Below are 27,045 nucleotides of genomic sequence, written 5' to 3' on the forward strand. Positions count from 1 at the left end.
ATACTGTAGGGGCAAGACATCACTGGCACCAAAAGAGGTTGGGGGGGGGAAGGGGGTCACATGTAAAAATAACGAAAACGACAGATATTAATGTCTAATCCATAGTTTTCGAGGTTGCTGAGATGAATGGTGACACTTACGATGCCCTTTAAATTCAAATTCAGCCTCAATGGAAAGGTGGATGAGAAGTGAATAATAAAACGTCAAAAATGACAGATATTAGTATCTAATCCATAGTTTTCTAGGTCGCTGAGATTAATAGTAACACCCCTGATGCCCTTTAAGTCCAAGTTCAGCCCCACTAGGAGGGTGAGAAGGGGTGAAATAAAAAATGTCAAAAATGCTGGGCAGTGTAACTGAAGCAACTATCTTAACAGGAAAGGGAGAGTGAGAGGGAGAGGAAGTCAGAGAGAGAGTAGAGCGGGTGTTAGGGAGGAGAAAGAGGGAAAAAGTGAGGGAGAGGGAGAGAAAGTGAAAGAGAGAGTCAAGCGGTTGTGAGAGAGGGGAAAGAGTGAGAGAGAATCAGAGGGAGAGAGAGAGAGAGTTTATCGGTTGTCATTTAGATTTTTCCTGGACAGTGGCGGATTGGTCAGCTAATATATATATATATATATATATATATATATATATATATATATATATATATATATATATATATATATAGCTATTTTAGACGTATATATGTCTGTTTATATATTAGCACTAAACAGATTCAAATGGCAATTTCACAGTACTACGCTTCAAACTTACCTGGCAAGGTAAGGAAGAAAACTTAAGAATCCTCGTTTACAAGTCTGGCTTACAAAAGTACGTCATTTTTTGGATCATTGAATGTACCTTATATGTAATTATGATAAAGGGTAAGATCTTTGTTATCTTTAATCCAAATGGACCAATTAGGTATGCCCTGTTTTATCTGTCAAACCACCCGTTGCAGAGATTTTCTGTTTGTTATAATTGACGTAATCAACTTGTTTTTATCTTGAGACGTGAAAAAGTCTAAAAAAAATGGCGTCGAGGGATTCTTCTTTGCCGTAAGGTTAGAAAGCGATCGAGGTCACGAAAAACAAACATTGACTGATGAGTTGCTATTGTGAATGCGATCAACGTAATGACAGACAGATTTCCCAAACTTTTTAGTTTTCTGGAGAAGAAAACTTATTGTTCTGGCTTTGTCTGTCCGTCTGCACTTTTCCTGTCCGCCCTCAGATCTTCAAAACTGCTGAGGCTAGGGGGCTGCAAATTGGTATGTTGATCATCCACCCTCCAATCATCAAACATACCAAATTGCAGCCCTCTATTCTTAGTAGGTTTTATTTTATTCAAGGTTAAAGTTAGCCATAACCGTGCGTCTGGCAGCGATATAGGACAGGCCACCACCGGGTCGTGGTTAAAGTTTCATGGGCCGCGGCTCATACAGCATTATACCGAGACCGCCGAAAGATATAGATCTATTTTCGATGGCCTTGATTATACGATGTAGCGGCTGTACAGAAAACTCGATGGCCCCGAAGAAACTTCGGAGCATTTTTTTACGTGTTTCTTTCTCGTCCTCTTTCCTCCGAAGATCAGCACCGCAAACATAGAAGCGTCTTTTTGAAAGACCCATGGATGTTGTGAAATGGAATGGATGGTAGGAGTCTTTCTTCCATGGTATAATGGAGTAGGCTGGTCTCTCTCTCTCTCTCTCTCTCTCTCCATCCCCGTCCTCTCGCATCCTTTAGCAAACACAAATGGCGTTCATGCCGGAGCTCTAACTTCTTGAAATTTTTGAAAAGAAATCGGATGTTTTTGCCGTCGGGCGTGAAATTACTACTTGATATGAAAAGTTTAAAAATCTCGTCAGATATCACTCTTGTTTCCATTTTAATCTGGAACGGGACGAGTTCAAAATACAGGATCGGGAGATGGAAGAGGCAGTAGAAGAGAGAAGATTGGGCGATAGTGGTGAGGAAGTTGAATGTAAGAGTATACGTTTTCACACGTGGGGAATATTATCATCGATGCAATTTACAGTCATATTTTTCCAGCATGTCATGTGGGTTTAATGCACCCGATTATTGTTTCTGTTTCTTGAATCACCTTGGTATACACTGGTGCTTGGTTCTACTATAAGTACACAACAGACTAATTGAAATAGGTCATTGTTACAGGATAGTACCGATAGTGCAGTAAAAAATAAGATTCCACCAATTCGTGCACTGTGTTATTATGATATATTTATATATATATATATATATATATATATATATATATATATATATATATATATATATATATATATATATATATATATATGTATATAGTATATACATACATGTGTAAAATATCTTATATATATGTATATATATGTGTGTCTTTGTGTCTTTATTTCATACCTGCATGACTTGTTTTATATTTTCACAAATATTAAGCGGCAAATCTCATTTAATGCCGAGGTCACTGCTTTAGGAGTAACTTACACCCGAAGGGAAAGTATAATTGATAGGTGTTTCTACCAAGGTAGATTCGAACTTGGCAATTTGTTCAGAAACAGTCGACTTTGACCCCTCGATTATATGTATATATATATATATATATATATATATATATATATATATATATATATATATATATATATGTGTGTGTGTGTGTGTGTGTGTGTGTGTGTGAGAGAGAGAGAGAGAGAGACGATTTTTCTCTCTAAAACAGTGTGTCTGAAGGTAAAATGGGTTTTAAAGGAACGCTTTCATGTTGTCCTGCTCTTAGCTGGTATTCGAACCCAGTAACTCTCGCCAGGTGTGTTTTGTAACCATAAAACACATACACACACACGCGTGTATATATACGTGTATACTTATGTGCGTGTGTGTTTGTATGTGTGTGTGTAAATGTATGTAAGTGTGTTTGCTTTTAGATAAGCAATATTTGGAATTAAATTTTATCTTTGACCATAGTCCTGGCAACAGATACAATTACTGCCTGCGTGCCAAGGTGGTACAGTGCAACGCTAGAGGTCTTACAAAGCCCGACGTGTTTTGACCATGTACTGGAAAATCTCTTCCTGAGGAGTTCATTCAAATCTTGTTGTCAGTGGGCCAGGACACTTGTCGTGAGGCTCTCTTGGCCTGAGACCTATATTTAAAAACTATCTTTAGCGCCGATCTCTTTGCAGATAACTATCAGTCTTCAGTAAACTAGTCCAAAACCCATGGCCAGTAGCCTTCAACAAAGTAGTTAAATTTTAAATGTACTGATTCTAAGCCCATTCCCAATTTCCTGAGAAGTAACCCGAAGTCTTAAAGACTAGTATTTAATCTTGGGAGATATCAAGAAAATTCGTCCAGGAATAGCCGTAGTAAAGTACCAGGAGAATTCGTCAGATATCTAAAGACCTGGTCTTTATCACGTAGTCAATCTGCCTCGAAAGTTTTGTCTGAATGTGTTCAGAATCTACGAAACTGTTCCTTAACCCGTTTCCACCTTCCCAAGAATTATAATAAAAATTTACCCAAATTCTAATGACCTGACACTCAGAACTTCTTGAATGTTGAAAATCTTTTAAATTTCTCTTTATCCCCTAACCAACTTCCCCAGGAAGTTCCGTCAAATTTGTCCAGGATCGAACGAGCAGGTCCTCATCTGGGAGACAGCCTTCAGGAAGGCTTGTTGAGATTTGGGAAATTTACAGGGAAATTCCTGAGGGATCTAATGAATCGTCCTTCATCCCAGAGTCAGGTTCTGTAGCTTAACGAGATCACCTGTATGATGTTTGTTGAATTATTAGGGTCATTTGGAGGTCTGAACTATAGGGCACACCTTCAAGTTCTCCTAATCCACCGCGACCTTCATTCAGAGATTAACTTGTATACTTTTTTCTTATTTCTTAGCTGACAAAAGTGTTGTATGCTTCTATAGTTCTGTGATGATTTGTTTATTTGTTTTTTTCACGCTTTATTTTAGTTTCTGTAGTATATATACTTGAATTTAAAAAAAAATAAGCATAAAATGAGTAATTGCACAATTTTCCCATATTGTATTTCAAACATTTGGGCCTTCTAACACCACTCATGGTTATAAACATAAGAAAATATATACATTTTCACACTTTGATAAACATTTTAATTTGTGCTAAATTATTTATTATGAGTCAGTCGAATTAAAACTACGTTTGTACTCCTGCTCTTATGGCGTTATGATGGAATGGAATATGAAATTTAGACCCAAGGCCAAGCGCTGAGATCTGTGAGGTAATTCAGCACTGACAGGGAAATTGGGAGTGAAAATGTTTCAGACGTGCAACAGGGGCAAAGCCTCGCAGCTGCATTTTATGAAATAATTGTCAGGAGGGAGTGGAAAGTAACATAGAAGAGAATATAAACGGATCTACAATGAAAGGGACCCTGCAAAGAACCAGTGCCTACAGTGCACCGCGTGAGGCGCCAACTTACGGGGCCTACTTACGGGTTCCAAGTGTGCGTTAGTTCCGTGCTGCACTGCTGTTCTATATACCACTGCCTTTTAGTTAGCTTTTCTATGTGCACCGCTGTTGCGGTGAGATAATAGGCAATAGAAACAGCAACCGAGCCATTTTTCCCTTAACTTTGTTAATCCCTTACATCCTACTGTTTTTTTCGTATGCAATGTTTCTTGGGGGTTTTACCGAAAACTTTACTATTTTGTAATTTCGTGTAATAACATCAGTGCTAGGAGAATAACACTTAAATTTAGCTCTAGTGCTCCTTCTTTGTACAAATGATATCAAACTTATTCTTTTTGACCCGATATTTTCTTCGTTTGGGATGATACGTGCCAGTGTATATATGTATATGTATATATATATATATATATATATATATATATATATATATATATATATATATATATATATATATATATATACAGTATTCCTCTTATTTTTTTTTCTGAAAAAGTCACCCGTTACTGGAATGAGAATAGTATAACTTGAGGAGATTCCACATATTCCTAGATTCCTAGAATAATAACTCTCATGTCATTTTTATTTGTCTTTCAGTTTAGGGTTTGTAAAGGTAGAAGGTTTCCAGGTACAGGATGAGAATTTCATTTTGCAACAAAGTTCAGTTACATTTGGTATTAGACATTTTGCTCTTAATTTAAATCGGCCAACAAAAGAGGCTGCCGTTTACTCACTCTTAAGTTGCCCATCTGTGGCTTCATTCGAAGATAGAACCTATTTTCCCTTTTTTCCATTCTTTTTCCTCGGATTTCCCGAGCTGTTGACAGACTTCTAGATAAATTCTTTTTGACATGATAGTGTTTTGTTTTCTATTTCTCTTCTTTTTATCTCTCTGTGGACTGTGGCGATGTGAAAATAAAGTTCCAGATCCGCGACCGTTGCGCGAAGAGTTCTAAAGTAGTAGCGTGAGTGAAGAGAGAGAGAGAGATGCGTAGGCTTCACATTACAAACTCCTCCACGGCTTGTATCGTTTTCAAAGGAAAGGAGTTCAAATGGACCTTTCACTTATCAAAATTGCCTCGGTCGTTTCAGGCACCCTAACATTAGTCAGGGCCATTCGTACCCTTCCCCCTTTTCGCCCCCTTTAGTCGGAGAAATAAACAAACTAGAACGGCATTTGGTTTGTTCAGGACGCTCCTTCATGAAGATGAGATAATGGAACAGGTTACTGTAATCGTTCGGTTCTCAACGCGCATATATATATATATATATATATATATATATATATATATATATATATATATATATATATATATATATATATATATATATATATATATATATATATATATATATATATATATGTATACATATATATATATATATATTGTGTGTGTATGTGTAAGTATATATATTCATATGTATGTATACATGACGTTACATTATCTCATCTTTCCTCTCCTTACCTTCGCTTTTGCTGGTGAGTGAGAGTGGGTGGGTAGCTGGGTGGGTTTGGTCTGATTTGGGTGGAGGAGGGAGGAGAGGGCGTGGGTGTGGGGGGTCCCGAAGAAGACGTGGTCTTCCGTCTTTCAATCTTATTGATTTGTTTGCTATACTCAGGGCCCCATCGATGAAGTTTGAGTGTGTGCAAACACTCTTGTGAAATGAACTTTTCCATCTTGAACCAGTGACGTCATTATATGCGCCAGCCACTCTCCAAATCAGTCTGTGACGTCATTATTCATCGCGACCAATCATCCATTCTGTCGGAGGAGTGGCAGCCAATCGTAGCCCCTTTTCTGAACGCGAGATTAGATAGCTATGCTGATTAAAGAAATGGGATGTGACTTAGAGTTTTCGGACGAGTTGTCATAAAGTTCTGATTACAGACGAAATTTTCGACTGAAAGTCTCTCTCTCTCTCTCTCTCTCTCTCTCTCTCTCTCTCTCTCTCTCTCTCTCTCTCTTCCGTCGATTCTAATTTGGGTGGAAACGTCTCTATCAAATAAAAGAGAGAAAGAAAAAGATGATCTTTGAATATTTGAATTTGATGAATTTAATTTCTGTCTTGGGTGTGTTTTCGAGGAGTTAGGGTTTTGCATTTCTGTAGATTTTAGTTTTTGAAAACTGTCCTCGTGTACATAAGCAAATCTAATCCATTTTTTTTCTTTTTAGAAAGAAAGAAAAAACAAAAATATGCACATAATATTTATTTTATTTATTTTCTCCCGTGTGTGACGTATTTACCTATCCTTGAGACGAAGTAAAAATATAGAAATAGTTAAAAAGTAAGTTAAATTTGGAAGTAATTCCAAGCAGCTTGCTGTTTCCTTTGGGTAGGAAGACTGTAGTGATTACCCTGCCTAAACGTATATTCGTTGTATTTTTGTAGAATCTCTCTCTCTCTCTCTCTCTCTCTCTCTCTCTCTCTCTCTCTCTCTCTCTCTCATTTTATTACTTCCTTTATAATGATGTTAACTGCAGTTGGTTGGTTTTGCAAACCTTTGCTCCAGATTAGCCTACAGTGTTGACGAGTATTTATGAAAGGAGTCGAGAAAGTGAACAGGAATCGTGTATTGATTTTGCCATAAGAAGCGTACCCCTATGTACTCACCAAGGCGGCTTTTTTGGCTTCTTCTACGACAAAAGAAATACAGCTAATGTGGTATATTTCCTCCTAATCAGACCGCTATTGTTATTTGAGTTTGTTCGAAAACTCATGATTTATTCATCCCGAAGGGAAGGTTCCGGATGGATGATTGACGTTATTAAAGTCGCCTATTTTTCTGTAGAATGGCTCGAGTCATTCTGGCGGAATTGTCCAAGGAGGCATTCTAATGAAATGAGGTCTCTTTCTTTGTCTGTTTACTCTCGCTAGTCTAGAGCTTTGTCATTTGTCTCCCCGCCTATAATGTCCTGAATGATAATGACGTCGCCGCAGGAAAATGATGGAATCGAGATATTTGATCAGAGAGGTGGAACTGACATTTCTGAAGGAGGCGTTTGAGAGAAGGCAGGAATATTTCGACCAAAATGGTAGAAATATAGTAACCTTAGCGTCGTCTTGTTTGAAGTGCTCATGTAGTATCACCATCATGCTGCTTCGTTCATTGACACGAAGATTAAAAGCACCGTTATGACTTTGGATGAATTGAAGATTACTATACTTATACGATAAGTGAAGCCTTACCGTTATTAAGGCAGCAGTATGTTTAGGTTTTGTCTTCTAAGTCTAACTAAGGTTTGCAATGCGTTGATTATTATTATTATTATTATTATTATTATTATTATTATTATTATTATTATTATTATTATTATTATTATTATTATTAAGGAAATAAGACTTAGCATCGTACTATAAACAGATTTTATTTCTTCAGCAATATTTCAAATTATATGGAAATTGGAATGAAAATTATTTTTTCATTCATCAAACGAATTTTGATGAAAGCCTTCGACGATGTTAAGGGAAAAAAGTGCGGAAAGAGTTTGCTTTAGTCGTTACAATCAGGAACCGAGCTCTGAAAATAAGCCTAACTACAACAGCGTCACTCTGTAGTATTTTTGTTTTATTCTTTTACGATTTTCATTTGTATTTACAAGCTTCTTTATTTTCTTTTCTCATTTTTTGTTCCTCTTAATCACATTTGGTTGTGCTTTCCTGTTTTGACTAGTTTAAAGGGGAAAGTCTCGTTCCCCTGTTGTCTGATTTGCTTTCAACATGTTCAGTGAAGAGCTTCGGTTGTAATATCTTTCCAGGCGCTAATCGTTTTGTTAGGATGGGAAAGGTGGCCGGGGATGGAGTTGTTCAGAGACGTGTGCCTTCCCGGTCAGTAGCAGTTGAGGCTTGTATAGTTGGTCACTCGCAGGAGACGCACAGGTTTAGGAATGGTAAGAAAAATTCACCGCCTTTCTTTTTTTTTCTGCTGACCTCACCTAAATGTCATTCATTCTGCTGTGTAATGATTTGAAGTTTTAATGTGATATAAAGTAACAAACTGTACATTAATTACTGTAAATTGTACCACATGCTACTCCTTAGCGTTCCTTGACAGAAAATAGATAAAATGTATATCTTTCATAGCAGTAATTCAAATTGTTTTCTTAATGTCCAGTATATACAAAAGTTGCATACTTTGCCATGTTTAAGACAGATTTTGCAGTGCAATCATTTAATGAGTAATTCCCACTTAGTATGTTATAATTCCCCTATATAGTTATCTGTAAGTACTTATATTTTGTAATACTACCTGAGTACCATATCAGCCCTGATGAATGACGTTTGTCTGGTAATCAATAAGGTGGAAAAGGTGTGTATAGCACCACACCCAATGCCATTCATTTGAGAGGGCTTTCCCCTATACGCATACCGCGTCTGGGTTGCCTGTTGTGCTGTACTTTGTAAGTATTTTCTTTTTTGCACAAATTTTTTCTCTCTGCTGCTGCTTCCACTTCAGAAGGTAAGGCCATGAACGTACTTCTCTTGTCGTGACGGAGCCTGATTTGGACAACCATTCACAGAGACAGAACCATGTGAGTTGAGGTTTAACTCATCTGAATACCATTTATCCTGTTCTTAGCTGTCGTGGCGACAGAGCTGCTGAGTTTGTTGAAGATCAGGAGAAGTATGGGATTGCGTAGGGGATACGATCGGTAGTGGATGGGAAGGGAATGAGCTATATTCAGTTAGGGCAAGAAAGGAAATTATGCAGACAAATCTGAGTCACCAGTTCTGGTTTTAAATTACATTTACAAATGAAGGGGTAATCTTACTTGCCTTGTATTTGTAAGAAATGTAAGCGTTACGTTGGAAAGGGGGCAAGTGTAACATTGAGAGCTCTAAGACGAGGGCGATGCTGTGAAAGTTTGGAAGATCAATAATATAATATAAATAATAAAGAGTGGGTTGTGTTCAAGCAGTCATAGCCAGAGATCGTTTCATCATTAAGCCCTGAGGTGTGCCGAGAGTATTGTTTACAGAGCGTGGGGCGTGCTTGTGATTTCCAAGGGAACAGAAAGAAATGTGGGAGATTAAGTTGAGAATGATATAAAGACCGTGTACAGATAAGGTTGAAGTAAAGTTATAAATTTATGGACGAGTCTGTAACGATAACAGAAAGCTTTATTCCAGCACGTATAAAGGCAAACTAACATCCTTCTCATTTTCGTGTTTTCTCAGTTTAAAAGAAAAATACTTTTTTTATATATATGAAAATTTTTTTCTGACAGTCACCAGTGCTTTCAAAGACAAAAATTCGTCGGAGAGCAAAACGCAGCAACAGACTCGTAGACAATCCCTGTTTCCATGGGGTTCACAGGGTTAAAAGTCTCCATTCTATCCTTTTATTGGCAGTAACCTTGTGTGTGTGTGTGTGTGCGCGCGCGCTTTTCCTACCTTTCCACACAAATAACCCTCCTCTCCCCCAACCCCGTCCCACCCAGTTGCTCCCCTTCCTTCTCCCCTTTACCTCCATTCAGCCTTTTTGACACCACCACCTGCCCCGTCAGTATCCAAAGAATTTTATCTCCCTTTCGGTTCCCACGGGTTATTCTGCACCCGTACTAAATTAGATACAGAAGGAAAATATTAAGAGTTATTCCCAGTGTGCCATGGTAGGTTTTTATGTGCCTTGGGGAGTTTTGTACAGGGGAGGGGATTTTTAACCTGGGAGGGATTTTTATACATACAATCGACTTCCATATTACAAAGAAGTTTATATATATATACGGCAGCGTGTTTTGTGCTCCGAAGGGCTTGCTGTATCCGACAGGATATCCTAAAGGCATTTTTAAAACTGCAATGGAACTTATGCTAGTATGAAATTTTTCTTAACGTTCCCTTGGGAATTTCCTACAATTAATCGCATAAAGTTTTATTTCATTGTTATAACCGCAAGTCTATGAAACGGTTGATTAACCGAGGGTATTATATAAAGAAGCTTTGCAAAAGAGAAAACATATTAGCTTGACGTATATAAACATTCAAATAAATCAGTGATAAACAGAATAAGAACTGGATGTTTTTTATATAGCTTTAGGATTAGTGTCAAAAATATGCAAGACCCAAAATGATTTTTAACTTTTTTTAGGACGATGGTGTCTTAAATTAGGCCTGACAAGTGAGAGAGTAAGAGAGCGACGTTAATCTTAATATGTCAAATGTATTCTGTTTCGCTGTTGGGGGAGAGGGCGGATAGGTTCCCTGAGAGGAATCTTTCTTTTTGTTTGACATTTGTTAAGAAAATACGCTTAAATCTCCTTTGAATGATTGCATTTCAAGTCTTGATTAATTCATCAGTATCCCTAACACATAACACATGCACGTTATGTTGACAAAATGTGCTGTTTTTATGGAGTCCCCTTGGATTATATCCTGGACCACGATTCAGAGGAAACATCAGTATCCATTGGAAACTTCACGTGATTAGTCTAAGATTTCTGTTTCTCTTAATATTATTTACATTATCGAGTATTTTCCATCCTGTTTAGAAACTGGTTAAAAACGAATATTCATACTAGAGGAAATACAAGATGATGATAAGGTTAGAATGACTCTTGCGTTAACCTCGATTTCCAAGGCAGTCAAATTCCTGGGCCTTGCGTTAACATCGATTTCCAAAGCAGTCAAATCCCTGGGCCTTGCGTTACCATCGATTTCCAAAGCAGTCAGATCCCTGGGCCTTGCGTTAACCTCGATTTCCAAAGCAGTCAGATTCCTGGGCCTTGCGTTAACCTCGATTTCCAAAGCAGTCAGATCCCTGGGCCTTGCGTTAACCTCGATTTCCAAAGCAGTCAGATTCCTGGGCCTTGCGGTAACCTCGATTTCCAAAGCAGTCAAATCCCTGGGCCTTGCGTTAACCTCGATTTCCAAAGCAGTCAAATTCCTGGGCCTTGCGTTAACCTCGATTTCCAAAGCAGTCAAATTCCTGGGCCTTGCGTTAACTTCGATTTCCAAAGCAGTCAAATTCCTGGGCCTTGCGTTAACCTCGATTTCCAAAACAGTCAAATCCGTGGGCCTTGCGTTAACCTCGATTTCCAAAGCAGTCAAATCCGTGGGCCTTGCGTTAACCTCGATTTCCGAAGCAGTCAGATCCCTGCGCCTTGCGTTAACCTCGATTTCCAAAGCAGTCAAATTCCAGGGCCTTGCGTTAACCTCGATTTCCAAAGCAGTCAAATCCCTGGGCCTTGCGTTAACCTCGATTTCCAAAGCAGTCAAATCCGTGGGCCTTGCGTTAACCTCGATTTCCAAAGCAGTCAAATCCGTGGGCCTTGCGTTAACCTCGATTTCCAAAGCAGTCAAATCCGTGAGCCCTTGTGTTAACCTCGATTTCCAAAGCAGTCAAATCCTGGGCCTTGCGTTAACCTTGATTTCCAAAGCAGTCAAATTCCTGAGCCTTGTGTTAACCTCGATTTCCAAAGCAGTCAAATCCCTGGGCCTTGCGTTAACCTCGATTTCCAAAGCAGTCAAATCCGTGAGCCTTGTGTTAACCTCGATTTCCAAAGCAGTCAAATCCCTGGGCCTTGCGTTAACCTCGATTTCCAAAGCAGTCAAATCCGTGGGCCTTGCGTTAACCTCGATTTCCAAAGCAGTCAAATCCGTGAGCCTTGTGTTAACCTCGATTTCCAAAGCAGTCAAATCCGTGGGCCTTGCGTTAACCTTGATTTCCAAAGCGGTCAAATCCGTGGGCCTTGCGTTAACCTCGATTTCCAAAGCAGTCAAATCCGTGGGCCTTGCGTTAACCTCGATTTCCAAAGCAGTCAAATTCCTGGGCCTTGCGTTAACCTCGATTTCCAAAGCAGTCAAATCCGTGGGCCTTGCGTTAACCTCGATTTCCAAAGCAGTCAAATCCGTGGGCCTTGCGTTAACCTCGATTTCCAAAGCAGTCAAATTCCTGGGCCTTGCGTTAACCTCGATTTCCAAAGCAGTCAAATTCCTGGGCCTTGCGTTAACCTCGATTTCCAAAGCAGTCAGATCCCTGGGCCTTGCGTTAACGTCGATATCCAAAGCAGTCAAATTCCTGGACCTTGCGTTAACCTCGATTTCCAAAGCAGTCAGATTCCTGGGCCTTGCGTTAACCTCGATTTCCAAAGCAGTCAGATCCCTGGACCTTGCGTTAACCTCGATTTCCAAAGCAGTCAGATTCCTGGGCCTTGCGTTAACCTCGATTTCCAAAGCAGTCAAATCCCTGGGCCTTGCGTTAACCTCGATTTCCAAAGCAGTCAAATCCGTGGGCCTTGCGTTAACCTCGATTTCCAAAGCAGCCAAATCCGTGGGCCTTGCGTTAACCTCGATTTCCAAAGCAGTCAAATCCGTGAGCCTTGTGTTAACCTCGATTTCCAAAGCAGTCAAATCCGTGGGCCTTGCGTTAACCTTGATTTCCAAAGCAGTCAAATTCCTGGCCTTGTGTTAACCTCGATTTCCAAAGCAGTCAAATCCCTGGGCCTTGCGTTAACCCGATTTCCAAAGCAGTCAAATCCGTGAGCCTTGTGTTAACCTCGATTTCCAAAGCAGTCAAATCCCTGGGCCTTGCGTTAACCTCGATTTCCAAAGCAGTCAAATCCGTGGGCCTTGCGTTAACCTCGATTTCCAAAGCAGTCAAATCCGTGAGCCTTGTGTTAACCTCGATTTCCAAAGCAGTCAAATCCGTGGGCCTTGCGTTAACCTTGATTTCCAAAGCGGTCAAATCCGTGGGCCTTGCGTTAACCTCGATTTCCAAAGCAGTCAAATCCGTGGGCCTTGGTTAACCTGGTCACTGAGCTCTGGCTAATATACTGAAGTACCGTTGGAAGGGAATTTGTAAAATTCAATTTTCCTAAGTGGACATGTTATCGACGATACCCGAGATTTGTTTTTAAATATCTTTGCTATTTTTCCTCCGTACATTTTATATTGACCGTTTTGTGGCCTTTTTTATTATAATGAGGTTTCTTTTAAAGTGTAGCGATTTTCTTATGAATCATTATTCGTCGTTTCCTTCAAAATTGCCACTCACCACTTTCCTTCCCATGTCATTGTATTTCCTTTTTTAAGGCCTGTACTATAGAACGATTTGGAGGGGAATGTAAGAGATGAATTTTTTTCATAGGTTACGGATGGAAGAAAAGTAAGAAAAGGAAGTGGCAGAAACATGAAAATGATAATCAGACCCATTTGATTACCATCTTGACTGGATGAGAGCATGAAACTGTCTACCAGTTTGCCATCGCATAAAAATAGTTATAACAACATTATTTACAAACCCTTCAGAATAATAAACTTCATTTTTTAAAGATGTTTCTCTTGTTTTTTTAAAAATGAATATTTCGCTACTGATTATGTCTTGTCACGTCAGCTGTGCTTGATACCTTGTGAACGTCTTCGGATATAGGTACGTAAGATGGAAGTAAAATCTTTTAGTAAAAGTATTATATATATATATATATACAGTATATATATATATATATATATATATATATATATATATATATATATATATATATATAAATATATACTGTATACATTATATGTACATATATAAATATATACTGTATACATATATATACAGTATATATATATATATATATATACATATATATATATATATATATATATATATATATATAATAGTACATATAATATAACTATATATATATACTGGACTGGTAAAGGGAAATTAATTTGTTTTATACGTAGGTAGAACACTCTCTCTCTCTCTCTCTCTCTCTCTCAATGGCGCGTGCATGTAAGCGATGGTTTGTGTGGTGTGGGAGGACGTTTTCGGACTGTCGGCATCCCGACCATAAAGTAGGTGTCGTAGCTGGCCACAGGTGGGAGTGGGTCAAGACCATAAAGTAGGGGTGGTCCGAGTGGTCAAGGGCGGTCAACATCGATCTGCACCAAAGAGACGACCACGGCCATGGATGGACCTCATTTTTTGCCTCGTTTCTTCGTTTGTTTGTTTGTTTGTTTTGCCTTCTGTTGTATTGCCAGTGGAGCCTGTTTGGTTGTATTCGCAAATCTCTCTCTCTCTCTCTCTCTCTCTCTCTCTCTCTCTCTCTCTCTACATATTTGCACACATGCATATTCCTTAATCGGAACAGAAGATATTACAACACAACCTGACGCACATTTTTGTAGTTTTCTTCCCTAAATATCACATATTACATACATAATATATATATATATATATATATATATATATATATATATATATATATATATATATATTATATGTATATATATATATGTGTATAGAATCTACTGGTTACTTTTACAAGATACATATGTAATTTTAATACCCACAATGCCCTCAAAACTTAAAAATTTCTCCATAAACACGCACGTATATACATATATATATATATACATATATACATACTGTACATATATATATATATATGTATATATATATATATATGTGTATATAGAATCTACTGATTACTTTTACCAGATATATATATATAATATTAATATACAATGCCCGCATAACTTAAACATTTCTCCATATATATATATATTTATATATTTATATATATATATATATTGTGTATGTGTATGCATAATTTTATAATTTTATATACATATATACACTATATATATACATTTATATATTTTTTATCAGTGCACCTACATACACACACGCCAAACTTTAGAAACGGCAGTTCTTTGCTCATCTAAATTAGCTTCCCTCAGTTTCCTCATCCAGCCACACTCTTTTGCACTGGTTCGTCTTAGGTCGAAAAAAAAAAAAATGAGGCCTGTTTTTGCCTCCCCTCCATTATTTTTCCCCTAACGGTTGAGGATCGTTCCGTATTTTATTTCCCGACTCGAAAACACGATGACCTCCAGCGTTATGGCTGAAAATTAAGGTGCTTAACTCCGGGACTAGATTGTAGGGCAGGTAAGAAATAGAGGTGGGAGTGGCGCGTGACACCTGAACCTGTGATAATGCCCCCAGCAGCAGCACATCTATCCTTTGTGCCGAAGAAAAGTCAGAACTGGTTAAAAGGAGGATTTAGAAATAATTAGACCTGTGTTTTATTATTTGTTAGTGTTATTTCGCTTGTAATAGCATCACTTCTCGGTTACCCTGCATAATTGATCATTTATTTCTTAGTATGTGTTTCGGTTCATGTTTTGTCTTTCGGTCAAAGTTTTGGAAATCACGCATAAGATTTGTCTTTAGACTTCGTGTGTTATTTTCAGTGCATAATTTATTTGTTTTATATTATCTTATTGAACACCTAGAATTTCAAAACTATAACTAAAATGGTCAAATCATATTCCGAAACCGATAGTTAAACTATTATGAAATGGTATTCCAATAAAACGTTATAAAAAACCAAGAAAGCATTGTAATATTAAAGATTTTAGGAATAGCATGTGTCCAGTCGTTTAGTTACTACTCACCCAACATGCTGATTTGATCAAAAGAGGTACAGTGGTTTTTGTAACGAAACTGTCCATGTCTGTTGGGATATAAATAAAATACCCTCCCTTCTAATCGAAAGTCACTCCCAGACCTGAAATAGTCTGTTCAAGGTAAAGAAATTAAACAGTAGCTTGAAAGACTCTGGATATTTTAATGAGATATGATGTCAGTATATTTAATAAAGATTTTAGTCATGTTTATTCTTATACTAAGTATATGTTTTGAATATAAAAGTTTAATATATACTTATTTTTTGTTGGTTCTATCCAATATCATTCTTCATTTTTAACGTTCATATTTAACACTGAATTTGACTAGTATGTAGTCATTCACCTATTCCTTATCAATCATATCATTAATTTATATATTTCACCTTCATTACGGCGCTGAATAATCTTGATGGGTTCCGGCACTTGGTCTTCAAGACCTAAATTTCATAATCAATCAATCAATCGATCAACTAGACCATACTGCACAAGAACCATTATGTTGTTATAGATAAACGAAAAAAACAAAAAGAAAAATCGCCGGTTCTGAGTTTTCCCTAACGGGGAGGTGCTCCAGAGGTCAGCGAGCAACCTTCACCGAATCTTTTCCTTTGATTGTTAAAAATGAAGTATACCTTAGTTTTACCAGACCACTGACCTGATTAACAGTTCTCCTAGGGCTGGCCCGAAGGATTAGACTAATTTAACGTGGCTAAGAACCAATTGGTTATCGACTGTTCATCATCCCTTGTGAAGCACAGAGAGAGAGAGAATTTAAATACCACGAACCACACTTGGATCTCTCGAGACTTGCGATGAAAGGATTTAAATAACAAAAAGGAGGCAGGTAGAGGCAGCAGCAGCAGTCAACAGCTACCATGGGCCACCGCAACCTCCCATCTTTTTGACCAGTCATTAAGGTCCGTGCGGCCTTATGCAAAGCGGCTCGTGGTTGGCTCCATTCAGGCTCGGAGGCTCCATTGTCCGTTGCGCTTTGTTGAGGGTCCCCGCGCAGGCTAAACTGTCGGTAAGCAGTCCTTTAATGTGCCCTGGCTCGTTTGCTAGTGTAAAGATCAATTAGGGTATTAATGCCAATCTTTTGAAGGGCGCGTTCCATTCACGAGTGATGGCCTAATACGTTGCAGCTGATCAACCTCTGTCCCGTAAAGGATCCATTTTTTTGTTAGGCCCAGTTTGATTGCTCATATCAAATGCTCGCACCCTCTCTTTTTTATTCTGGTGTTGATGTGATCGGATGTTTATGGTTAAGCATCCGGTTTCGACTGATTTCTGCTTGAAATTGTTCGCACGTTGAAGTAGCATTTATGAATAAAATTCTCTCTCTCTCTCTCTCTCTCTCTCTCTCTCTCTCTCTCTCTCTCTCTCTCTCTCTCTCTCTCATTATATGCAGTAAGAGTAAGATGAATACTCCAGTTGGGTATTACCGCCATAGGTACTTTCTTATTCATCGCATTTTTCCTCTATGACTTGCGTGTTCTAGATTTTATTTCATGAAAACATTCAGTATGTAGATTAAAAGTAACAAACGAATTACAGATAAAAAAAACTGGCATGAAAAATAACGCATTTCATGAAATTTGTTTGTAAAAACTTTCAATAAGTCTGTAGATTAAAAGTAACAAACGAGTTACAGGTTAAAAAAATGGCATGAAAAATAACGCATTTCATGAAATTTGTTTGTAAAAACTTTCAATAAGTCTGTAGATTAAAAGTAACAAACGAGTTACAGAGGCATGAAAAATAACGCATTTCAGAAATTAAAAAATAAGTCTGTTTACAGATTAAAAAAATGGCATGAAAAATAACGCATTTCATGAAATTTGTTTGTAAAAACTTTCAATAAGTAAGTCTGTGAAAAATAACGCATTTCATGAAATTTGTTTGTAAAAACTTTCAGTAAGTCTGTAGATTAAAAAAAAATGTAACAAAAATTTGTTTGTAAAAACTTTCGAGTTACAGATAAGAAAAAAATGGCATGAAAAATAACGCATTTCATGAAATTTGTTTGTTAAAACTTTCAGTAAGTCTGTAGATTAAAAACAAACGTAACAAAAAAAAATGGCATGAAAAATAACGAGTTACAGATAAAAAAAAATGGCATGAAAAATAACGCATTTCATGAAATTTGTTTGTCTGTAAAAAAAGTAACAAACGAGTTATACCTGTAAATTCATAAATTTGTTTGTAAAACTTTCAATAAGTCAGTTAACGGTCAGACATGTGTTGTGTGAGTGTCCAAATTATGACCAACAACGACTGTCAGCTTTTGGAAATAAGTCAGTGAAGGAAATTTTGTCCGAATCTTTTACATTTTCTGTCGTTCAGATTTTGATGTTCATGAGGAACAGTGATCTAATTAATAAAATATAAAGATAAATAAATAATAAAAGCATAAAAACCCTTACAGCATTTGTCGAATTTAAAAAAAAAATTTTAAGATACTACTTAACTTATTCTGAATTTTAATATATCTTTGTAGTGTGTATGTAAGGAAACATGTGTAAATGCTTTTATTGTATGTATGTGTTGATATGTGTCTATGTGCAGTTTTTAAATTCATTTTAATTCGTTCGTAATCGTACTGAATGACCTATTTGATCCCAGTGCTTGGCCTCAGGCCTGGACCTGGTATTTTATTCTAATCCTTCGGGCCAGCCTGTAAATTCATACGGTTTCAACAGTAACGGTCAGACGTGTGTTGTGTGAGTGTCCAAATTATGACCAACAACGCTGAAAGTCAGCTCAGTGGTCTTTTGATGTTAAACTACTTTAATAATAATCAACAAGCACAGACCTTGCCCATAGGCACTGGAAATTAGAAGACAGCTTCAGGTGATCTCGTCCAGAATCAACGCAGTCATTTATAAGAAGAATTTTACTCTTTCATTTTTGTAAAAGACATGAAAAGAAAGTATTTTAATATGCCACGGCAGATGAATTATTGAATGCATTATATATATATATATATATATATATATATATATATATATATATATATATATATATATATATATATATATATATAGGCCGACACATGTGTATGTATGTGTGTTTGTAATAGCCTCAGAGTCTCTATTTTTCACAGTTTTGGATAAGCTGTCACTCATTTCATCTCACGTCTTACATGATCCTTTGCATTTGCTTCCAAATCCTCTACAAGTCAACTAACGGCTCTTTATTTACTCGTGACAATACTCATGGTCACACTTTCATATTTGTACCTACCAACACTGACAAAACCCTTTCACTAGTGTCTGTAGTCAATGCTCAGTCAACATTGTCACTGTAAGCATCAGCCACTCTACACCACACTCACGGCCCCTTTTCTAATTCTCCTACTTTGATAACTATGTCTTCTTTCATTCCTCTGATGTTTCATACCATTCCATCAGTAAATTTATATACATCCATGTAAACACAGCACATCCTCATCTCAGGGGCCAACTTTTACCTCTAATTACTTGCTCTTCTGCCGACAAACTCTAACGTACTCTTCGCTGTCATTATAAAATTACAACGTTCTCGGCAGATTGTATTCTACGTTATATATCTTCATCATCCTTCGCATAGCATCTTTATCAATTCTGTTATAAGGTCTCTCTAGCCCCATGTACGCCACTTATAACTTTTTCTCTCCGTTCTCAAATTTCTTGCAAAACGCTCGATCCAAATCCTATTGCGTGTCCAAAAGCAACCCTTCTTTCTTTTTATTTCAAACTCAGAGTCCTACCTTACGCCTTACCCGGTATAATGATAGTTTTTTGCGTGTTTTCCTGGGTGAGCATATTTTTGCGTTTGCGGAAATGTCCGTTGACAGACATTTCCACAATTAATTGCCTAACGCACGCATTCCCTTTTTGTTCCATGTTTTCGTAGATTTTAATGTGCAGTTGAGTTTTGGGTGCGCGTCTGTATGGCAGGAATCATAAAGAGCAGTAAAACGTTTTAAGGTGCCGTAGAATTCCTGGTGGTGAGGGTTGATGTGATTCGGCCTTCCTGCCTAATGGCTGCTTTGACTGTAATCGTTGGCTAAAGGCTGTTGTCGAATGCGTTTGAAGTGAAGGATGTGTTAGAAGAGACACGTAAAAGTCTTTTGATATCCAACTCCCCACCTCCCTCTTTTAGCATCTTTGGGTCTCTACTCTCTCCCTACACCTCTCCATATTCCCCTCCCCACCCCACCCCACCCCACTCCACCCCTTCCTCTTCCAGCACCCTCCCCCCAAGCCGAACCTCTCCTCACCAATCATTCTGTTTTCGCTGCTACTGTTGAAGTGTCTCGAGATCTTCAGCATAGTTTTGACGCAGAGGATCTGGCGTCTATCAAATTGTTTTTCTAAGCCGGAGAACGGAAAGTAAAAGTGCTTAGGGAGATACCAGTTACTTTTAAGATGGTGCTTAGGGAGAGCCGTGAACGAAATGACTGGATGACATCAATGTGTAGAGTGATAGTTTGTTTCCTTTCTTAATTGTTGTTAAAACTTTGGATAATTCGTGTTATATTCACCATTTTTCACATCTTTTTAGAGGCTATGATATTTGCATATTTCTCTCTCTCTCTCTCTCTCTCTCTCTCTCTCTCTCTCTCTCTCTCTCTCTCTCTCTCTCTGCGTTATTTGAATACTGTCTCTTATCCGTATTAGTTTGTGAATCCAAGAACAAACTGTAGAAGGAAAGATACATGGAGAATTACAATTCACATTTATAATTAAATATTCTCAAAGAAGAGCTTTTTCAATCACTGAATGATTATGAGTTTAATCGCAGAGCTCGAGGGAAGCTCGTTAAAACCAATTTGCATGGGTCATCTAGACAGCTCAGTATAAGCAAGGTGAACTCCAACCAATTTGCATGGGTCATCTAGTTCTTCATCTAGTCAAAGTAGTGTTATTTAATATACATTTAATCTCTAACACAAAAATATCCAAACTTTGAACCAGTGAAACTACCAAGAACTTTCGTCTCTAGCTCAATGCGCTGTCCCTCAATTTTCCGGCCTCTGGCCGTCATTTGTAAACTTCGTAGCATTAATCGAGTCTCGAGGGAATTTCAGGAAAAGGATGATAGAGAAAAGTGATATCACAAACATGCAACTGGCAGCGCGAGAGGTTGGTGATGAATTAATGAAAGAGTAATGTGGGTTTGGAGGGAAGAGATCTAGAAATGATAGCAAGGTCGACTAGAACATTTATTTTTCATAAATGCGCTCGCCAGTGCTTGCTTGTGCGTTCTCTCTCTCTCTCTCTCTCTCTCTCTCTCTATATATATATATATATATATATATATATATATATATATATATATATATATATATATATATATATATATATATATATATATATATATATATATATATGTATGTATGTATGTATATATATATATATATATATATATATATATATATATATATATATATATATAATGGTACTCATAAAGTGGATTTGTGTTCAGTTATGGCATAAAACGTCGTTAACAGCGAGTTTGTGTTTCTGATTTTGTGCATTTGTTAATTTTTGCACTATTACTTGCCTTTCATACTTACATACTCATTCTGGTGGCTTTTCGGGCTTCATTGTTCATGCATGAATTCCAAGTTTAATTGAACATTTCCAAGCATTGAATTTTTGCTCACAAGCTCTTTCCTAATTTCTCCACGGGTGGTCGCTGTAGCTTATATGCCAGCGGTGTCTGGCGTTCATCGGTGGTCACTCTTCTCGAATGCCTGACCACTCAGCCAACGTTGGTTAAACTGCCTAAGCGAGCGGACTTTCCTGGTTTCAGAACTGAGAGGCCAAGTCATGACCGGCTCATGATTACTTAACTGATCGTTTTGATCTGTGTACAAAGAGGCTGTATGTCTTTTCACGTTAAAGCAGCTCTTCGTTGGGCGAGTTGGTAGAGTTGTGGGCTAGCACTCGCTAGGCCCGAGTTCGAGTCTCCTGCCGGCTAATGAAGAGTTAGAGGAATTTATTTCTGGTGATAGAAATCCATTTCTCGCTATAATGTGGTTCGGATTCCACAATAAGCTGTAGGTCCCGTTGCTAAGTAAGCAATTGGTTCTTAGCCACGTAAACTAAGTCTAATCCTTCGGGCCAGCCCTCTCTAGGAGAGCTGTCAATCAGCTCAGCGGTCTGGTAAAACTATGGTATACTTCTTTTTTCACGTTAAAGTAGAAGAGATAAACACAATGCGGGATATTAGAATGATAATAAGAATGGATCTGCCTTGTTCCCATTGTCGCTCACAGATTGCGCTTAATCTCGAACCACGTAGCTGTTACGAAAATTGTGGGTTGTGATGCGTAAGTTAAATTCTGGCAGAATTTTGATTTCGTGGTTATCTAGCTGAGAATGGATGTTCTCTAACTGAACTTCTTATCTCGGCGCTCAAGCTTTTCAACTTGTAAACTTTTATTTAAACTTCAAAGTTTGTTGTGATTGCGGATAGTTTAGGCTGTTGTGGAGAGTTTTCTTTGTGTTTGTGAGTCTTCGAAATTTTTGAGAGAATTTAATTGCTTTGTATTTGTTTATCTGGAAGACACATTTCTCTTCGGCCTGTGCTTTCTCTGGGAGGAGGAGGATATACGTTTTGTATTTTTTATTCATATGTTAGTTCTTTACAGTAGTACAGTGAGTGTGGTATGTATGTATTTCAATGGTTCTACTCAAGATTTGACAATTTACGCCGTCGAACATTCTTTCAAATTATTCCGTCTTTATATCCCAGATACTTTATCAATACAGTCCTTAGAAATCAGGCTTGTCGTAGGTGACACTCAAACCTCAGTTTCATATTGTCACTTTGTCTACCCCTCATAGAAGATTTTTGTTCATTCGTGGTAACTCTCTCTCTCTCTCTCTCTCTCTCTCTCTCTCTCTCTCTCTCTCTCTCTCTCTCTCTCTTCTATATGATACCAGTGAACTAATTTTGCTGGACTGTTCACGTGATTACTTAACATTAAAGTACCATCAACAATTACAGTTGTAGTTTCAGACAAGGAGTTAAAAAATACGTCCATAAATTATCTTAGGCTTACTTTTGCCTTTCGTGGAAATGTTTGACATTAACCACAGTATATATTGGGTACTCTGATACTACTACTGCAACTTCTTTTAGTGTCACAACATACAGGTTGTCATCTTGACGGTCAATCGGTAAGCGTAGATCTCTTGTTATATTGTAAGCCTCTTAGTTCACAAACTTTCATTTTCCAGTGTACCTACAGACAATAGAGATGTAGACTGTGACTTAGTTGTACGAGATTCAAACTCTGAGTACAACAGATCGAATAATATTAATATGAAAATTAGGCAAGGTCGCCTGGTTCAGTGAAACATGCGGGCATCATCCCCTTTCCTGAGCACCCATGTGTCAGCCCCCTCCCCCCCCCCATTCTTCATCAGTCCTCGCCTTCCCATAGCATCGCGCCATCCCCATCCACCCAGCACTATACTTGACCATATGCAAAGCAGGAATCGTTCTTAAAAACCTTTTTGATTGAGCCCCATTGTCGTGATTTCAATGTTTTCGGAGCAGTGGTTAGATAGCTGGCGATAAGAGAAGCAGAGTCGGGTGTCGATAAAAAGGGATTGGGAGGTCTCGCCTAAGCTCTTCGCCTGGTGATGGCCGGAGCTCAGCCCAGCTTCGGAAAAGCCGCTTTAATTTCGAATGGCCCGTTGCCTTGACTGGATATATGATTGCCATGAAAACAGCGTTTCAGGTGTGTTTTCAGAGGTTTTGTTTAGGTGGCATTAACGCCAGCTTGTTTACGCTCGGACTCTTCGTCTCCCTCGGGAACCTTTTGCGCTGTTCAAAAGTGCGTAACATAATTCTTATGGTATTCAGCAGTCAATCAGCTCGGTGGTCTGGTTAAACTAAGATATACTTAACTTCAGCAGTCTACAGTTCTGTGTAATTATATTCAGATATATGACCCCTATCTGCTTGCGATTATCCGTAGAATCTGATTGTTGTAGTTTTTAGGTCTCATTTGTTTTCCTCTACCAACGGAATTAAAATTCATGTCCATGCTCTCTCTCTCTCTCTCTCTCTCTCTCTCTCTCTCTCTCTCTCTCTCTCTCTCTCTCTCTCTCTCTCCATTCACAAGCCATTAATGGTCCTTGAAAATATTAACTTTCTGTCGCGATTAATCAAGTGCTGTCAATTTACATACCTTTCATCGTCTGCGAAACCAACGAATGGATATCCTTCATTTTTGTACGAAAAGTACATTTGGACACATTTGTTCACTAAGAAATGGCTCGCGTGTGTTGTTGACGCTAATGATCTAGGGCACTGAATATACTTCATTCACAGTTCTCAAATAAGACATGCGTAAAAAAATGCCCAAGTTGAGAAGTAAAAATACCTATGACATTGGTCTCCAGGATGACAATAGGTGATGGTCAGTCTGAATGAATAGAGGAACGTGGCTCTGATTTCATGGTCCTTGAATTTGCGTTTGAAAGGCGAGGATGATCTGAAGAGTCACCATCGATGGAAGTGACCATAAGGTCCTTCATAACACACATGTTGACAGTTTTAGGCGGGATTTTGGGTGTAAAGGCGGTTGTCCTCGCATAAGCCGTCACGCCCACAACAGCTGCGACTTTTTGGATGCCCAGTTTGGTCAGCCCCTAACCCTCTATACGTCCCTCCCACCCCTTCCCACGTCCGTCCTCCCCACCTTTTCCTTTTTTTAGTCGACAAAAGGTACCCCTGAAACGCTCGTAGTTAGTATTTTGTCCTCTTTGGTTTGAATCGGGTTCATCTTTGAACTGTCTGTCGTGTGTCTGCTCGATTCATTTTTATCAGTTTGTAGAACCTGATCATTGTTCGTGACGTGCTGAGGCTACTTGACGCATGAACTGGTTTTGACCGCAGCAAAACAAAAGTAAAAATGGTTCATCAGTACAGTGCTAGGTGAGTCTCATTTGAGAAAACAGACATTGGTTCCCCGGTGTGTCATGACAGGGAATCATTAAGCCAATAGAGTGATTCGGTTCAGGAGCTGCAACGAACAGACTTCATCGCTTTACGAACTGAAGCTACCGGACGAACACCGAAGAATAAGAAGTTTGAATTTATACAGAGTGAGCGATAAGAATTTTCCGATTCTCTACGTGATGACTTGTCAAGTATTAGAGCATTGCGAAGGCATCGAATAATAAGGGCTTTTCCTGAATCGAGGGAAAATCTCAGCCAGCACGGAGGGGGAAGGGGGTAGTAGGAGAATACGAAGGTATTCCCGTATTCCTCTTGGTAAGCTCCTTACAGTAGATTAGAGATACATTCCCCAGATTCAACTGTTGTGCTGGGTATGTATACACATAGCTGCAGAACGCCTTCACTTGTGTGGATATGGCTTTTGGGCCTTCAATAGCTCTTCTCCCTCTTCCATAACCCACCCATCCCCCCTCAATCTCCCTCCATCCCCCGCCATACTCCATCTTGCACAACCTAGGCCCTAATCCACCGCCAAACCTTCAAGATCCCGTTCGTGAGGTAGTCGATGCCCCTCGGTGTTAACGTGGGGTTTACGCTTAAACAAACAGGCACGCACAAACACTCTCGCTAAAAAACCGCTCGATATATTTAGGTTTATGTGTCCCTCACTGTTTCACCTACGTATGTGCTCCTCCGTTTAGTTTTGATCCGTATTTGGGCGTTCGGTTTGGTATCCTTCCTTTCACGGGAACGTTTTTAAGTCTCTCTCTCTCTCTCTCTCTCTCTCTCTCTCTCTCTCTCTCTCTCTCTCTCTCTCTCTCTCTGAAATATACTTTTCGGTAAATATCTTCTTTTCATTAAAAGTAGTCCCTTGTTTACGTGACTTTTAAAGATTTTTCATATTATGATTAACCTGTCGTCGTCACTGATTATAGCAATTCCCTGAAACTGATGGCATTTAATGCTGCGTACAGCGTTTTGTTTATTTGTTTCCAGCTACGATATCTCTAGCATTGTATCTTGATTAAGTAACGTAGTCTTCAAAAATAGTGTTGATAATCAAGGCTATTTGTTGATATGTAATCGTTCATAATTATTTATACTTATAGAGTAACATGTTTGAATATAGTCAACATGTTTGAATATAGTATGCTTGAATAGGTTGCTTGTATCGATGTTGGCCAAAATAATTCAGCTCAGATAGAAGTTTGTCTCTAACTATAATTAAGTGAGCTCTGATAAAAACTTGTCTGCAGCTAGAATGAAATGAGTTATGATCATACCTTATCTTTAGTTACCGTGGAATGAAATGAGCACTTATAATTCTTCAGATGGAAATGAACAGCTTGTCTCTACTTAGAATTTACTAGTTTTCTCTTGGTAACTTGTATACGTGTACCGTTTTTTTGTGTCCTTTCTTATTTTATGGGGCAATAAACTATACTGCTCGACTTCATTTGTTATATATTTAGCGACTTTATAAGTTGAGCTGAAATATCCATTCTGAAAAGCGCACAAGAGAGGGAGAATTTTTGAATGCTGACGAATTTGACGATTCTTGACGATTCCCAGAAGAGCGTGAGTTACATAGCGTTAAGAACCAGTTTTAATTTACCCACCCAACAATTTATTCTTGTCATTAGAAGTCGTCGCATCAAAGCTATTTTAGTTCAACGACTTTCATTAAAGAACCAAATTGTTGGTCGCCCAAAAATTTGTCTGTGGTTTTCACCCTCCCCTCAATGAATATTTCCCATTTGTCTCCTTCCCCCCACCACACCCGTACCTCAATCTTAAGGTGGATTTTCTGCTCTCAAGTGAAAGAGAAGACTCGTTTATTTTCAGCGTCTCTTCCAAAACATGATGATTCACCCTTAATGTTGTAATCTTACTTTTCTTTGCATTAAATGAAATGGTTACCTGAGGAGACAAGAAAAATATTTAGTAGTTTTGTTTCTCTCTCTCTCTCTCTCTCTCTCTCTCTCTCTCTCTCTCTCTCTCTCTCTCTCTCTCAAGAATTTTGGCAGTCATAATTATTTTGGTTTAAGTTCAGCCAGTACAAATTTCTTTGTTCCAGGTCTCACAACCTAGAGGTCGTAAGAGATGTTCACAGTTCCAAAAGATAAGTGAATTGCTCATGAAGGTGTGTGTCTCAGTCTGCTGAGAGAGCGAGAGAGAGAGAGAGAGAGAGAGAGAATTTTTATGTGTGGTGTTAGTAATTGTAATGATTGCACAAGAGTTGACATTTCAGACCAATTTGTTAT

At 38.3% G+C, this 27,045-nt stretch overlaps 2 protein-coding genes across 5 annotated transcripts in view; one reads left to right on the forward strand and one right to left on the reverse strand.

The window, feature by feature from the left end:
- LOC136848894 (zonadhesin-like) overlaps window positions 1-13,424 on the reverse strand; it is a 120,740-nt gene extending 107,316 nt beyond the window's left edge. The window contains exons 1-3 of the mRNA XM_067121715.1: window positions 13,410-13,424; window positions 11,780-12,787; window positions 10,933-11,695 (exon numbers count right to left, since the gene is read on the reverse strand). Of these exons, the coding sequence (XP_066977816.1) occupies window positions 10,933-11,695; window positions 11,780-12,787; window positions 13,410-13,424 (1,786 nt within the window). The remainder of the gene's footprint in view (window positions 1-10,932; window positions 11,696-11,779; window positions 12,788-13,409) is intronic.
- Window positions 1-27,045, forward strand: part of LOC136848993 (protein-L-histidine N-pros-methyltransferase-like) — a 323,363-nt gene that overhangs the window by 153,502 nt on the left and 142,816 nt on the right. The window contains exon 1 of one of the 4 annotated variants that reach the window (XM_067121813.1): window positions 24,780-24,927. The exons of 2 other annotated variants lie outside the window; for them this stretch is intronic. The gene's annotated coding sequence lies outside the window, so the exon portion shown is untranslated. One more of the 4 variants, XM_067121812.1, reaches the window with a different exon arrangement.

The sequence above is a fragment of the Macrobrachium rosenbergii genome, chromosome 20 (assembly GCF_040412425.1).
Source record: "Macrobrachium rosenbergii isolate ZJJX-2024 chromosome 20, ASM4041242v1, whole genome shotgun sequence".
In the NCBI taxonomy this organism is placed as follows: Eukaryota; Metazoa; Arthropoda; class Malacostraca; order Decapoda; family Palaemonidae; genus Macrobrachium; species Macrobrachium rosenbergii.